This window comes from Corvus brachyrhynchos, unplaced genomic scaffold (genome assembly GCF_000691975.1).
Source record: "Corvus brachyrhynchos isolate BGI_N302 unplaced genomic scaffold, ASM69197v1 scaffold63, whole genome shotgun sequence".
In the NCBI taxonomy this organism is placed as follows: Eukaryota; Metazoa; Chordata; class Aves; order Passeriformes; family Corvidae; genus Corvus; species Corvus brachyrhynchos.
Window position 1 is genome coordinate 1,735,384 of NW_008237227.1, and position 17,259 is coordinate 1,752,642.

The window sequence follows — 17,259 nt, forward strand, 5'->3', positions numbered from 1 at the left end:
CCCTACACGTCTCGCAGAACTGCTAAGAAGTAATTTATCTAGTGGCAGTTATTCACATCTTAATAGACCAGAATTATCCTATCCTCATTCCATGTGTGTGTGACTAGGCACCTGAGGGGGAAACTTTGGCTTAGTCATAATTCATCTTTCCTGAAGCTGTTGGGAGGGAAGATAATCTGGGCCTAAGGAAACCTGCTTCATCTAAGGAGAGGTGGCACTGCCTAAAGCTAAACCTTTTCCCTCTTAAGACTCCTTTGACATGACAGGGACATGAGAGAATTGGACAGAGGTGGGGGGGACCTCCAAGAGTGGGGTGAGCAGAGCAAAGGAGACAAGTGATAACCCCTTTTTAGGGCTCAGGTTTTCTCTGCTTTGCCTTCTGGTTTCTGTGGTAACTAAAGCATCCTAGAAAAGTGGCAGTAACTGCAGGATTCCTTCTAAAAACTCCAGATATTATTCCAGAGTTATAATTACTAATCCTTGAAACTATCCATGCTAATGAAGAATTAACAGATTACTGGACAGCCCTTTACCACATCATGCTTCTGAAAAACATGTTTCCACTAACACAGTAAATTTCACATTTCTGTAAAGGAACTAAAACAAATTTACCTTTCTTCTACTATTCCACAATGCCCTAGCTATAGAGTTTATACACCATGCCCCTTTAAAAACATACCACAGCAAAAACCTGTGTTTATGTATCAGGTTTTGTAAAAAAGGAAACCAAAACACTTCTATAATCTTTAATCGCTGTTGCTGAGGGGCTCGACATTCTGGCGGAGATAAATTCAGTAATTGCTATCACCAGATTCAGCCTTGTGAAAAAAGCATTCATGAAGAAAAATGGCTAAATGCACAGGCTCATGAATCATGGATGAATCAGTTCTCATGGTTGATCTTCAAAAATCTAAAGAGCAAACATGAGTCATGTCACTGAGAGAAGACTCACAGCTGTCCATCACGCAGGTCAAACACACCAGATGTTTTCTCCAAACATCTGAAACACCAGTGAGTGAAATCCTGTCTTCATTGTGTTCTGAAGCCACTTCTAGGAATCTAGAAAGGTTAAAGATTCTCCTTTCATGTTTCCTCAACAAAGAAGAATTGGGGAGGGAATACATGACATGGTCCTAAGCAATATATTAACATATCAAATTGGCTTTAGGATTGTTTGTTTAAAGAGGGTAGCCAGAAAGATTAGAAAACATTACAAAAAAGAAGTAGAAATTAAGCACAGGAATGGGAGATTATAATAATCCTTCAAATAATTCATTTAAGAGCTAGGAAGGAAACCTTGGCTTTCTGTGTGGAACTGGACTGTGTCTTCCCAAATCTGTAAATGTGTGAAGCTAGTACCCCCTACCCCAAAAATTGCTTCAGGTCTCCTCACCCTTAGCCAGCACTGTTCCTGATGAAGCCTGGCTGAGACTTTCTGAATTAGAATTTGTCACTTTCTTTGATACTTCATCCACACTAGCCAATGTTCTGAGCCCTCAGGAGAGTCCCAAAACCTTTATGTGCAAATCATGCTGAGTCCTTTGTGAAATGAAAAACCTCCTCTTGCTCATAAGCAATCAAAACTACAATGTATTGTTGAGGATGACATCTCACCAACACTTCACAGAGTAGCATTAAATGATTCCAAATGCTATCAGAAAGAACAACATTCATGGGTTTTTTCGCTCTTTGATTTGCTTTATATTGGTGGCTCTGATTAAAGAATATGCCGGTATATTTAATGTCCCTCAGGTTTTTCAGCTGGTGTGTAGCATTACCAAATCCATTAATATGTACTTTTTAACCTTAAACTCCCTGATATTCCATTCACTTCTTAGTCCATCTGGGTTCTTGAGGCAGGAATGGGAATACCCCTTCCTACCATTGCCATCACAGAATCTCCTAGCTTTTTCATCTTGGCATATTTCACAAACATCCCCTCACTTCGTGAATGTGGCAAATCCAGGAAATATGAACCAGTAAAATGTTCTTCCACAACTAATCCCTAAGTTAACAAGAACCCCCTCAGGCTGACACTCCCCCTCAGTGCTGCCCATCAAGGTCATCCACAGCTTTAGCCTGTACTCACCCACAACAAAGTTTTTTTAAAGAGGTTTTAAAAATACAAGAGAAAACTGTAATGCGAAGCATGTTATTATTAAGGTCAGACAAATTTCTTTTCAATTGTCCAACCATTCTGTTTCTTAAATAACAGGACTTGAAATCTTAGCTTAGAACTCCACTCAACCCTGATAAACTGAGGCTCCTTCACACCCTGAGGTAAAAAATATAAATTAGAAAACATTCCAAGCAAAAATAAATTAACATTAGATAGTTACCAAATGTACCTGGTGCAGGTGCCTGGCACTGGCAGCAGGGTGGTCACAGAGGGGGCTCTGGGAGGGGATGGTGGGGCGCTTTTGGAGGGGGTTTTGTGAGAGGAGCCCATGCTGGAGTGGGCTGGGCTGGGCACCCATGCTGGGGGCATGAGGGGATGGGGTGGGACGAAAGGTTGAAGGTGAACTGAGGTAAGGGCAGGGGTAGAAGGAACACCTGGTGGGTTTTGTCTTTGTTTCTCACCATCATCCAAATCTTTTTTCATTAGCAGTAAATTAATTTTCTCCAAGCCAAGCCCATTTGGTCTGTTGTTATTTCTCTTGTCATTAACTCACCGCATGAGCTTCTTCACTTTGTGTTCTCTCCCTGCCCTGTGAAGAGGGGAGCAGGTTCCTGTCTCTAAAATTCCTTCTTAACTCTACTTGATTTACTCTCCAGCTCCTCCTACTACAGACTTCCACTCTGTTCTTCCCAGTAGCTCACTTTATCCAAGCAAACTCATGTTCCCATGAGCATTAGCCACTCCTATTTCCTAGCAGGACCAAAACATATCCATGCCACTTGCTGTCTTCAACTGCAGTAGGCAAAGGCTTTTTGCACAATAAATTCAGCTCATTGTAAGAAAGTACACAACTGGAATACACAATATGGTGTGAGACAGTACACAACTGGAATACACAATATGGTCAATTATGACCAAAACCAATCCATGCTGCTGAAATCTCCCTCAAGCATTAAAGACATTTTCACGGCAAAGTTAAATCTCTATACATAGAAAGAAATATTTTTTAGATTAAGTGTTTTGCAGCTTTTTTTACACAGTTTCTCAGCATATGAAAACACAGGAGGCCTGGAACAGTCACACTAACATACACTTCTCTCAAGCTTGTGCTTTATCCTCACAATCACCTCTCTGTTTACTTCAACCTTTATAAAAGTGAAGATTTCAAATGTAGAGAGAAGCATATACTCACTGTAGTACTGGCAAATCTGAAGTAATCATTTTTGCAGCACTCTTGAAAGTAAGAGCTACATAGAACTTCTTCTCAAAGTTATTATAAGACAACTACTTGGAAACCTCTTTCATGAAATGAATGTCAAAGTCCAGTCTGTAAGAGAGAGAAAAAAACTGTTAGATGTGACTCCAAAATAGTAATACATTGAATAAAATATGCTGTCAACAATAAAGGTCAATTCTGAAGTAGCATCACTACTAAACCACAAGAAATTTAGAATGGATGACCCTGAAACAGCTTCATCATATTCTTGCATTCAGATTTTACATTTCTGTTTAGCTGACTTTGTGCAATTAAATAAAAATTAAAAAATAAATGTTCTGCATTACTTCCCATATTTGTTTACCACCATACATGTGTGTTCAAATGGCACTACACCTATTCAACCAGACCCTCTGGCTCACAGCTTTGTGTGACTGAATTTCACAGAATAATCAGAAGCTGTGCAAGTGTCTAATTGCAGCAGAAGGTATTTTAACTTGATGAAACTGAAGTTGTAAGTTTTAATAATAAAGTAGACTGCATCTGTAGTGTCACTACATCCACTAGTAACATTTCTCTACCCAAAAGACTAACGAGGGAGTTAACTAATGGCAGCAGATGTGACTTTACCATTAAATAATGGCACAGTGTGAAAGATTCAATAATCTTCACTGGAATAAAACACAGAACTGCCATCCTATTCTTCCAGAAAATGCAAGTTCTGGAGAAACTAAACAGATTTGTTCCAGTCTCCCCTTTTACAGGTCCTGGGGTATTATGAAGAGCTGCATGGAGCACTGCAGTTCAGCAAGGGCAATGAATATCAAGGACTTAACTGTGTGTTTTTAAAACATGGGATATGTTCAAACTCTTTTATTTAAATACTTAATTTCCTCTTGATGGGCATTTTTTTCCTGTGCTCTAGTACCTTTGCACAAGGCAAGAAGAAAATCCAGCCAGGAAGAGGTAATGTGACCTGCATCAAATGGAGAATCTAAATGAAACTGTATCCTTCTAAACAAAACAGTACAGCATATAAAGTATAATTTCCACCCTCGTACACATACATCAGTGTTTATTTACCAAACTGTACACAATGAACAGACTTTTTTGCCTCTTCATATTACAGTTCCAGTTAGACTGACAGTTGCATACAACTAGTTCTTCCAGTACTTACTACTTTGGGCTACCAACAATTTTACTTACAGTGTAAGTCATGAAATTTACATTTTTTATACCATATAATTAGCAAGCCACTTTGTTGCAAAACACATGTCAACAAACAAAACGTTTGTTTGGAGCTAAAAGCATCACTCTAGCATTACTGGTTTAAAGGGGCCAATACACCAGGCTGGTGTAAAAGCTCTCCAGTTTCACTATGAGACAGAAGTTAGTCTGAGCTCTCCTTGAACAAAAATGTCATATATGCTGTTTGTGCTATTTCCATAAGCATTTCTTCATTAGAGACACTGCTCATGACTGTGTTTCAAAGGATGTGATTGCTCCTAACAGGGCTCCAGTTGACAGTGTAAAACAACCACTTCAGACACTGGTAAGAATTTATCATACACAGCATGAGACTGAATTAAGTTCTGAGTTGACTTCCTATATGAAAAAATAAAGGTAATGTCCAGATCTCTGAAATGGAGAAGTTCACTACAACTGGAACAAGACTGAAGAAAGAAGTATTTTTTTGTACCCACACAAGCAGACACATATGGATGCTAAAAAAGCTGGCAGAGAAATTTTTCCAGTTTTTACAGCCTCTTGTGAAAGTCTCCTTTCTCACACAAACTAGCTGGGGAAACAGTTTGCTGTTTTGTAAACTATACTACAGGTGCAAGCTGTTTGTGTCTTGTTTTTTACACTGGGAAAAATATTTTGGAAATGGGTGTTATACCGTTCAGCCAATCACTCTGGGAGGTGGATAGTCAAGCACCCAATGATGTTATACCACTCTTGTGAACAAAGCTATATAAACAAGTCTGTAATTAATTAAATAATCCCATTTTATCCTGCACTTGGATTCTGTGTGGTTCCTCACGCCATCCCTGTGGACAACAGCCACACACACACACACACACACGTGTGCTTTTGCTAGCTGGACCTCAAAGGAAACCTATCCATCTTAGATCTTCAGATTATCTACTTCCAGCAGGATTCGTGGCAATCTTACTTTTCAGAAAAGCTTCCTAAAGTAGTTCAAGAAAATTTATGTGTGCTCCGTGTGAGGTACCTTCCACAGACATTTAAGGCATCCTGCACAACTGCTATGTGGGATTTCTTTTTTTAATTTTCCTTTTTAACCTAATCACCGTTCCCAACTGTTGGCTCTGCATGCCCAGATGTAGCAATCAGCAGCATTCAACTGCTCTAGGAAAGTGCTCTCACACACAAGGAAAAGGATACTTGCTCAGAGATAGCTTATTTGAAAAGCAAAACCCTGATTTAGAAGTATGGAGTGAAGGGTATCAAGAGCCAGAAGCAGAAGAGAGGACAAGGCAGCTGAACCCACGGTGCTAAGGGCAGACAACCTGACACCAGGGAACTGCAAAGGCCTGGGGTGTTTTCTCCTTGTCCTTAGCTAAACAGGAAACTGCAAAACAGGGCTGCAAAAACCCACCCCTCTGTGGTAAGGTTCAGACTGGACCATCAGAAGACAACAAAGTTGCCCTTCTACACTCTTGTATTAATAAAGCCAGTGTGTGACAAAATACAAGAATGGTTTGACAACTGGAAAATTCATTGATCCTTATGGACTATACAAATATGAACCTTTGTGGTTTTCTGGTTTTAATAGAAGAAAATATCTGTGTCTGAAAGATGATGGTCTCGTAACCAGGAAAATCAAACTCTCCCTCTTTCTCTCCTTCAGCCTGAGAATAAAGTCATTGATAAAAAAATCCTGAAAGCTTGAGACACATAACCATTTTATCACCTGTCCTGGAGAACAGGGGGAGACGTACTTCATACTTTGGCATTTGGGGATATTTTAACTATAATAAACACAACACAGTCCTTTAACATGCAGTCAACTGCTTCTCTTCTAGTTTAGAAAAAAAGTCTGATGTTTTCATTCAATCCCAATTATAATGATCTTTGTACCCTTGCAGCTTTTTGAACCCACACCTCTATATTTTAAGACTACATAAATTTATGCTGGTCCGGTTAAAACTACCTATAGAGGAATATAAAGCAGACAGTAGAAGACACCATTTAGTTCAAACATCCAATGGTAAACAAGTAAATGTTTCCCTTTTTGCCTGTTCTGCAAGCATGCACAATAATCAGGGCAGACATAATGACCATTATATAAAACTGCCTCTATAAAAAATGTATTTTCTAGTAGACTGTTTGGTTTATTATAGTTTTTCTTCAATAAGTATCTCATAATGAGCTCAGTTTTAGAAAGGCTCTAGGATTTTACAACAATGAATCCAATACACACATTCCATCAATATTTCCTGTCGTTTTTACTAACGCACAAAGCTACCCACATTTTTTGCAGTCTTTAGGTTGTTTGCCTCTCTGGTGCTGAAGTAATCGACCCATTTTAGCCAAAACCCAAACAAATTAAAAGACTGACAACACCCTGATGGAGTCCTTCCAAGCAACTCTCTGACACCAACAAAACTAAATCAAGCTCAATTAACTCTATTATGGACTAGGTACCTACACTTTATAAAGTTGAACCCAAAACTTAAATAACAAAGAAAACCAACTACTAAATCTAGCAGTTACTACATTATCAATTCCATTGCCTAAAAGATACCCAAAACAAAAGGTAACAGGCATTAGACAGACTTCTAATACAGCATCCTTTCCTTGTTGACCAAGGCACCTTATCCCATCCAAGTGCAAAATATATTCAAACAACGGCTCACACAAATGAAGCAAAGTCTTCTACAATTAACTGGTAATGCCTTTACCCCCCTTCCTTCATTTCCCATTTCTAAGGACTCTGCTCTCTCCCTCGGTGCTCCCTGCTGGAGTACCTGATGGTGTGTCATGCCCCGGCACAGCACCAGAAAACAAGACACAGAAAACTCTAGTTTTTCATAGTTCAGAGACAAGACTTGTCCCCTCAATATTCTTGCCCAAAACCCACATCGGACCACTAGGAAAAGGCATCAGCATCAGCACAAACAACAATCCTGCACTGCACACCCAGGCAGAGCTTCCATCAAGAGGGTGAGAGAGAAGAGAGGATCAGATGCAGGCAGATCAATTCTAGCCTTCACTGCTTTATCCGCGGCCTTGGGCACACCACAGAAGCCCTTCCTGCCCAGCTACCCATCTGCAAAGTGAAAATAGTATCTAGAAACTTCAAATGTGAATTCTAAATCCTGCAGAAATAGAAAAACAATCATCGGGAACTAACCTGGTAACAAATTTACCAAATGCCGTGATGCGTTCTGCATCACTGAGGAGTTTTTGTTTGCTCTCAATTAAATATATCTATAAGCATAAGCTTTATTTCTGGTACAGGTTTGGAACTTGAACCAAATTACTCATGTTGACCCTACAGCCACTTGATATAAAGCCAAATTAGATCACCACTCCCAGCTCTGATTTTGAAAGCACAGAGCATCATTTAAGGCCAAACAATGCATAATGCTCATTCAGCCCATCTTTAAAATAATTTCATTGAAGTTCTGTACACAATACATATTTCACTTTATCACATTATAGTAAGTACTTAAAGTAAAATTGAAAGTCCAAGTATAGAAAAATTATCACTGAGCACTAGTGAGTTCCTCACTACTTGTGGTGCATAGCAAGCTCTCTATGTGGTCTGCAGCATTTCTAATCCAGTCAAACCATGACAGAAGGCAGAAATACCAGCAACAACTAGGCCAGCACAGCATGGCAATGCTTCACTTCCTACACCCATCAAAATCATCCTGGATATATTATTAGTAGTAGCCCACATCCCTCTCCAGCATGTCTCTGCTGTTCTTGTTATCCACTCCAGTAAAACCTCCAGTTCCCAGTCTGCAAAGGCACGTCAGTGTCAAACCCCAGACCCTGGGAGAGCTGTTTGACACACCAGATGTTTGTGCTGCCGTGCAGAGGAACGTGGGCAGGCTGGAGCACTGGACACACAGGAATCACGTGAAGTTCCATGAAATGTACGGCCAAAAACCACACAGCGAGACTGCACACAAAAGTGGGGTATTTAGCAGATGTTTAGTACCATTGACTAAAGTTTCTTTCTTTTCTTCTGTTCTTTACAGGTATCACCAGACATTTTACCCATACCTGTGGGATCAAGAACTATCTCGTGGCAACCCCTAGCTGTCCATTTAAATTGCCTTCAATTGCAGGTGTCTCCTCAGTTGCACCAACACACAGAACTGACTCTACAGGCAAAACAGCTGTTGCTGCTTCCTCTCACCAAATGCTTTTAGCCTCGACAGGTCCTGCCCAGTTAGTCAGAAAAATCATCTGAAGTGTCACATCGTAGCATGCAATATTATTCTGTGCTCTTCGACAGTCCCAGCGCAAAACCTTGCGCTGAAAGGCTACACAAACCACTTCTTCCAAGCTGGGAATAAATTCCTTACGTGACAAAAACCTCCGAGTCATACTACCACATTTCTATACTTAGTTTTCTCTCTCTAAAAATGTGTGAATTGCCAAAACCAATCAGTTTTTCTGTATATTCTGCTACCATTTCCAGAAGGTAGCAGCTAATTCCTGTACTGCGCAGGTCAGTGCCAAGGCACCGACACCAAGATCACACAGGAAAGCTGGTGCAATCTTTCAACCATGGCTATAATAGCATAGTTAATTTATGTGTCACACAGCACTCAGACAATTCAGCTTGATCTCCAGTGTTTAGTCCAACAGCTTTTAAATATATTATTATATACTGCTTTCTTCTAATGCCTAGGATGGCTAATACTAAAAATACTAATCAATGCTTCATGAAAACAATTGCCTGTAGATCTGGCTTGCTCAAGAACAGAAATGTTATCATTTCAATTTGTAATTCTAATTTTTTTTTAAATAAATGTAAATTTGATGGACTGAGCATATGTAAACAAGCTTGCTTTCCCTTTGTTATTCTTACAGACTCTTCAGACATAACTGCTCCTTCCTCTGTGGACACTCCGTGAGACACTTGACCTGATTTTCTGCAGCACTGAGCATTCACAACTGTGACTGAGATCACCAGGGGCTACGGGCACTCCGTCACTCATAAGGCAAATAATTATGGGCTGATTGCACAAGACTAAGAGTTAAGGCACTGAGTTCTAATGTTAGTCCAGTATCCAGATGATTAAGGTCTAAATTAACAACTTGCTCCTTCCCATCTCTCCATTAGGATAACATCAGCTATCTACCAGCCTCATGCCTACCTGCTCTGAACATAAAATACACAAAGGGAAAAGGGCTCTACAAAGTTACTTCTACTGTCCTCAAGCTGTGAGAATGAATAGATGGACCCCTGAAGCCTTCTGCTTCTCTGCAATCCTATTTCCAAAACTTAGAGGAGTCTTGAGAAGATAAACTCAATTGTCTTTTTAAGATGATGCAGGAGCATTGAGAATCATTAAAAAAAGCCCATGGAACAAATTTTAAGTTGAGAGAGATTTTGTTTATTGTAGAAACTGCGGAGTCATCCTCCAAACAGAAGACTGAGCAATCAATAAAAACTTCCTAAAGACTGAAGAATGAAAGGGACAGCATAAGTGTGAGTTATCAAAACAATTAAAGTTATCAAGGTAATTAAATGCTTCCCCCAAAAAGGACCATCCTGCTTAGCTGATGCTCACTCAGCTCACTGAAATGACCTAAAGCTTTTTGAGGTTTTCCACAGTTCATTTTAGTGGACCAAGCCAGTGTTCCAGGAGGCTCCAACACACCTGTGCACAGGACAGCAACAGGAGAGTACAGCTGGACACAGAGCAGACTGAAGGAGGATGACTTCTTTTCCCATGTGTAAAACTGCTGCAAAGGCAATGGAGAGGGAGAATAAAGAGTCTTTCCCAGTGAGAACACACAAGCAATGGGTTTTACTGCAGCAAGGAAAATTCAGGTGAGACACATACAAATCAGGTAAGGACTAGTGAAGCTCTCCAAGTTTGCTCAATCAAATGTGGATTACCCACCACTGAATACTTTTGCTTTTCCCAAGTAGATGGGTCATGTTTGTCAGGTACAACAGGCAAAGTCTGTGGTGAAAGCTTATTCCAAGGAGATTGAAACAGCTGGGAAAAACCAGACAAGGCTTTTGGGACACAGCCTGCTTTGGGTCTGAAAACATGGCACAACCAGAACTGTGCCTGCTGGAGGGGAAAGGCTGGGGACTAGGCCAACTCTCCATACCCTTCCTTACCCCCATCTCTTCTAATATTTCTGGGACTTTTACCCTCAATCAAACCCATGTGTGACAATAATTAAAACTAAATCCAGTGATTGAATTCACACTCAAGCACTGTAGTAAGTGCTCATTCCTAGAAAATAATCTACATCTAGAGGAATCCCTGGCAGAGCCAGGCATGTAGAGGGCTGCAGAGGCTTTGGATATTCATCTCTGTGCAGCACAAAGCACAGCAGGCCAGGAGCTCACACTGTCTGCAGGCACACCAGAAGCACTGTTAATAGATTTTTATGCTACCTCAGAAAAGTGTTTACTCATCTGTAATTTTTCTCAGCAGTGGACATCTGGTGTTCCATTATTCATTGCATCTGGAAAATTGCCAACAATAAAACCAATTTTCACAAAAAGGAAGCAAAGCCTGACATGCAGAATGCTGGAATAAAGGAAAAAACTCTCAGAATGGTTCAAGTTTTTGTTCTCTTTGTCTTTTCTTTTCTCCTCATATGGGGGACTCTGAGGAGAAAAGCCAAAAGGAACTGCAGAACATTTTTTCCAGATTATAAAAGAAAACATGCATTTTGAAGTCACATATAAATTAAAAACTCTGGGAAATGACTGATTCTGGTACTCATTTGAACTTATGGGGGAAGTGCACGAAGGTCAGATGAAAATAAGGTCACTAAAATACTAACTCAGCTGCTAACAGAAGGGATATTTAATGTTTCATATAGAGACTTGCATGTATCAAATAGAAGAAAATGCAGGATGACTCTAATGTGTAATATTCCCCCAATTTGCTGATAGGTAAATACTTTAATACTCTCCTCAAAAGAACACAAAGGCATAATGGCTCTTCAGAGGAAGGAGGCGGAACTGAGGACTTTGTTAAAGCATTCCCACCTCTGAGAACTGATCCTTCAGGAAGCCACATCTCGGACTCTGAGCTTGCAGGAGCAGCTCCATCACTTCATTTGTTGCCAGACCTGTCAAGATCCACAGCCTTGCAAAGATATCCCGATCTAAGTCCCTCAAACAGCAAAGATTTCTGGGCATTACCTCAGAGTGACTGAGGCACTGAAAGCCTCTCTTCAGTATCCACATCTCCTCCAGAGATAAGCCTCACAAAGTTTTAGACTGAGAGTCTTTCAATGCTATCAGTTCAGGAACTGGAAGATCCTGGAGTACCAGTTTTTCCAAGTCCAGGGAATTCAGCAATGCTCCAATGACAAAACCCCATGGATTCCTGAATGTACTAGAGCCTGTCTAACAACAGCTTGGAGGCTCAGCTTAACCCTCAGCCTGATGCAGCTAATTGGCATCTGTTCCACTACAGCTCCTTATTCACTCAAATACCATCTTTTTGTGTACATGAGGGCATGTGGATATTTTTAAATTATTAAATACTTCATGTTTCGAGCTCCTCAGAAGTGATGTTGCATTTAAAAAGGGGATTAGTAAATATCCAATAAGCATTTTATAAGGAGCATAATGCTATCTCTCTGCAGTGAAGCAGACTAAATACCCTTGCTTTTAGTAACCATTTTTACTAGCATGAAGAGGACAGGGGTTCCACTGATGCTTTTCATTAAAGCAGGAATAAATTTCAACAAGAAATATAAGAAAGTTGTTTTTCTTCCATTGTTAATTATTTTTAGCCCAAGTAACTCTGTAAATGCTTTTTAAAAAATACCATTTGCTTTAGCATAAAAGAGAGTTCTCCAAAGAGGTTGTGGTTGCACAGACTTTTTGACTCTTGATTCTTGACATTCTGTGGGGCTATTGACAGAACATATGGATGTACAATGGAGAGGGAGTAATTTCCATATCCTTCCCATACCCACTAGGCCAGAGAACCTAAATTATAAACACCTGAAAAGCTCCTAAAAAAGAGTTTGTGAAAACTGAACAAGAGCCAAAGGAGTAGAGGTAGACCATAAAAGATTAAGCTATCAATAAAAGGTCATTATAGATACAGATATAAAAATTACAGAATCAAACTCAACTTCCCAACCCCAACAACTTATTGATAAAATTCAACCTGATAATCAAACCAGACACCCTCCACCTACATCTTGTGCCACAACAATCCCTCTTCTGAACCAATCCACAACTTGCAGCCTTGCAGGGAAATCCCACCATGTCCCAGACACCAAAGAAGAAGCTGTGAGTAACACCAAACCCTGACAATCAGCAAAACAAGCAGGCAACTCTGTCTTGGTTCTTCTTCATTAAAATTTGCTTCAAATTCTCCTCCCAGTAAATCAATCAACACTATTCTCTTCTACCAGGAACTTTTTTATGCGTTCCCCAAGACCAAGAGGCTGTGCAGGTCCTTAATCCAAGGAGACCAGATGGAAAAAAACCTCATCAGAACACATTAGAGTATTCCCTCTTCAGCACTCGGTGAGCTGGTTACAAGACAAACTACACTGCATCTATAACCTACGCAATTTAAATCATCCCTCCATCAAACCATCAAACATCATCACACACACTGAGCTTCCCATTGACCACATTTCGCCTCAAGAACTTATAAGAACAATAACTCCAGAGTCCACATGCTGCTAAATAGCTCTAATCCATCCTAACCTGACACTGCAAACCTCCAGTACTGTACAACCAAGCCTCCCTTTCTTCTGAAACATCCAGATGACATGTATTTTTCCTCTGAAAACTCATACACCTTCAAAGCCATCCAAGGTGTGACACCAAACAAACACCTCTATCAGACCGTTCCCAAAGCCTGCAATGAGACTGGTTTCCTGTCCACCAGGCCAACACAGGCTCCTGTCAGGAAGCCAACAAGGTGAAACTCAAACACACCATACAGCAGAGGCAGTGCCCCAGGAGCCTGGGCGTGTGCAGTGAGCACTCAGCACCTGCACTGAGCCAAGAGAACCTTCCCAAAGACTCCCTCACACAAAAACCTACCAACACCTCACCAACAGGACATCCTCTGTTAGTACACAGGGCACAGCTTTTCACCTGCAGCAGCTATACAGTCAAATCCTTCACTGCAAAAGCATACATTAAAAACTTTCTTCTCATCTGTCTTAAAACAATCCGACCACCACAACAGTCATGAGGAAAAGCACATTTTTTCGCTGGACACACACAACCATGCTGGAGCTAGAAATAAAAAGCCTTGCAAGGATGTTTCCCAGGTGACCTCATACTGCAATCAAAATTCAAACCTAAATCCACAGGCTAACACAATTCCCCAAAGCCCCATGGCTTCCCCTAAACTACACAGGTGAACAGCAACAGGATGAGCAGCAAACAAGGAAATGATGATTTGCCAGCAGAACACTTCCCAGAACAAAACCATTCCACTCCTAAGTTCTCACTCCTGATCCGAAACACTTAGGAAGGTGCACAGCTGGAAAATAAAGATTTACAATCATTTTAAATAATTGACTCATAAGGGAAACTGGCTTTATCCCATGTTAGTTTCCTCCATCCCTATAACTTATCTCTCTGCCCCACAGGCAATGCCTCCCCACACCTCAGCAGAGCTCACAACAATTAATTGCTTTCTACATGTACTGAGCTTGAGGATCGTGGTTTTATTTCAGTCTAAAGCAGTGTGATCCAGGAGCCTGCCTAGTTTTTTACAGCAATGTCAACTGACCTAAAAAATACATTACCTGTACCTACAAGCCTTTCCTGATTGAGACTGAGACATGAGGGGAAAAAAAGAACCCAAGGACTCAAGAAATAAAATATAAGCTAAAATAGGGATGGCTACCCACCAGCATTTCCTAATGACCTCCCCAACACAGAAATCACAAGAAATCAATGAAACAATAAGAAGTAGGAACTAAGTTATTATCAAGTAGTATGTACAACTGGCAACAGTTCTGCAATAGTCCAAAAAGCAAATATCAAAAGGGAAAATACAAATTAGCACCTGGGAAAAAGATTTATTTTAGCTCAGTAAATAATCCTGAAGAAAAGCTTTTATCATTCAGAAATTAATTTTGGTTAGTCAAAAACCCTAGGAAGACCAGGTAAGGGGTGAAACTGCTTGCTCTTTGCTATTTAAAAATGTCTTGTGCAGCACAATAAACCCATTAAAAGGGAAACTTTCTCAAGGAAAAAATGTTTGAAAAAACCCTCAATATCTCTTCCATTGCTTTTTTATTTTTCCAGGTACAGGAATGATGAGTGTACAGATGGAAGACAATTATCACACTGTGTGGAACCAGTTGAGAGACCAGTTCCAAACTGGACAAACTGACAAACCAAACAAGCGTTATCAGAAATACAAGGAGGCGAGGCAAGAGCACAGAAACCAGCACATGACCTGGACAAGAAGCTGATTCAGTTTCCTTTCTTAAGGACTTCACATCCAACCAGGCTGTTTGCCCTCCATCTCCTGACAATTTCTGGCCATGCTGCCAAACACCAACAGGCCTGACAGAAGCACAGGTACCTCAAAAGGGGATTTTTGAACGGAGGCACTGGCTGAGCCCAGTGCTCTGGCACGGGCGGAGGTGGGGGCCAGGATCTACAGAGCTGCTTTTGTCCTGCTATCAGACACAGATTTGTCCTGTTATCAGACACAGTTTTGTCCTTCTATCAGACACACAGTTTTGTCCTGCTATCAGACACACAGTTTTGTCCTGCTATCAGACACACAGTTTTGTCCTGTTTATCAGACAGATTTCTCCTGCTATCAGACACACAGATTTCTCCTGCTATCAGACACACAGCTTGGAGCCCACGTGCCCTGCCCAGCCCAGGGAAGGTGCTGAGGTGATGCTGTAACAGAGGTGTAGAGCACAAGGACACAGGTGAACTGTGGATTTACCGCAGTGCAGCACAGAGCAGGATCACCAAAACGTGCTTTGCTAACTCCACTGGGCACACAACAGCTGATTTTCTTCCTCACTGCCCTTTGAGTGTTTTCCCTCCTGACTCAATAGAAATACTTTACCTTGAAGGCATAGTGACAGCTCAAACTTCAAAGTCATCACTAATTTACGTGGATACTCTAAACTGCAAACACTGATGATTTCTTTTATAACTCTTGCATTGCTTACAGAAATACAGGAACACCTTTTTTTATTTCTGAAGAGTTACTTAAACAAGCAGATGACAAAATCAGAATTAGTGTGACAGTGTCTGAGCGAGCATCATTCATTTTTGTGCTCCCAACTTTAAAGCCTAGCCAAAAATACTTTCTCCCAGTAACACTGACAGCAGTCCTTCCCCCTAGACAAGGAAGAATTTTTTGATCTGGGAAATATTTACTAAAACAATTCATTGGACTAATGCAGCAGTTTTCAGCCTAATGAAATAGCTTAGCTAAAGCTTAGCCACTTAAAAAGAGACAGAAGAATGGATCTTGCCTCCCTTGGAAAGGCTGCCATCAGATGAAGGCTGCTCCATGATGTTGGTAATGAAGCTATCAACAGTTCCAGCATGAACTGCCAGAGTGCTTTATTTTTCTAAAGATACCCAAACAGAGAAGAAACCCTGTGGTACTGGAAAACTGGAACATGGGCTTTGCCCGCAACCTAAAGCCATTACCCTCCCATGGGAAATAAATAAGGCACCAAACCTCTTTCCCACCTGATCCCCAAAGATAGCTGACCTTGACTGTGAATTGAGGAAAGAATCCAAGCATTAATCACCAGAAGAAATGCAGAGTAGCTAGAGTGAGCTGCCTCACAGGTAGCAGGCTAACAGACTAAATCAAGAGCCACAAACCAACATCTCCAAGGGACCCAAGAACAGAAACAATGTGGGATCCTGAGGCTGTCCTGATACAACCAAAACTTGTTTAGAAATGTGCTGGAGGTTTAGAGGCATCTGCCTGGTTTGTGTCTGTGCAAGGTCAAAGCTCCATTCAGGATGGAGTGGTGAAGTTAAGGTCAGTGTTCAGAGCACAGTCTTCAACATCTGGAACTTAAGAACTGCTACTCACAGAATTCTCTGCTAAGCTACAGTGATGGTCTCCAACAGCACCAACCTTCTGCTTACACACACACAGAGCCTTACTAATCTCTTCCCTGGGAATGACAGACTAAGAAAAAAAGAAAAATTAACAGGTGAGAAAAGAAAACCTTGTGCCTAGAAGAGAAGAGAATCATCTTCTACCATCACAGTTCTCTCAGCACTGCTGGTAAGACTGAGTGAAACTTAACAGAAGCTCCAGAAAAGAGAAGCTCTCTCCAGTGAGGGGGAAAATTCCAGCAGCTGATCTGCACAAGAGGATATTTCCCCCGTAAGACTCCTTGGCCTTTGTTTTTGCAGAGAACAGACCACACAGCTTTAAACATTGAAGAATTTGCAAATACTTTCTTTAGCCCTTCGGAAAGACAAGGCAGAGGATTTTCAGTATCTTACACAGTTACATAAAATGAAAATACATCCAGTAACTGATATTTGAAACTGTCAGGCTGTAAGAACAAGAGTGAGAATATTTTGAAGCATTTCCTTAAAGCAGATCTCAACTCCCATGAGATTCTCAAGAGCAAATTCTAGCTAAAAATTGTAACCCCAGGAGTTAACTAAGGGAACATTTCCTCTAGGAACAATCCTTACAGAAAATACAAGGAAGACACAAGTTTTCATTTTTCTTGTACC

General features: G+C 40.7%; 1 protein-coding gene across 7 annotated transcripts in view; it reads right to left on the reverse strand.

Annotated features, from left to right (window-relative positions):
• Nucleotides 1-17,259, reverse strand: part of STAG1 (stromal antigen 1) — a 174,680-nt gene that overhangs the window by 131,948 nt on the left and 25,473 nt on the right. For 2 of the 7 annotated variants that reach the window (XM_017729424.1, XM_008630031.2), the window contains exons 1-3: nt 10,208-10,292; nt 4,264-4,311; nt 3,312-3,446 (exon numbers count right to left, since the gene is read on the reverse strand). In XM_017729424.1, the coding sequence (XP_017584913.1) occupies nt 3,312-3,340 (29 nt within the window). In that variant the 5' untranslated portion in view covers nt 3,341-3,446; nt 4,264-4,311; nt 10,208-10,292. Of the gene's footprint in view, nt 1-3,311; nt 3,447-4,263; nt 4,312-10,207; nt 10,293-17,259 lie in introns of those variants that run through there. The other 5 variants (XM_017729422.1, XM_017729419.1, XM_017729423.1 and 2 more) reach the window with 3 other exon arrangements.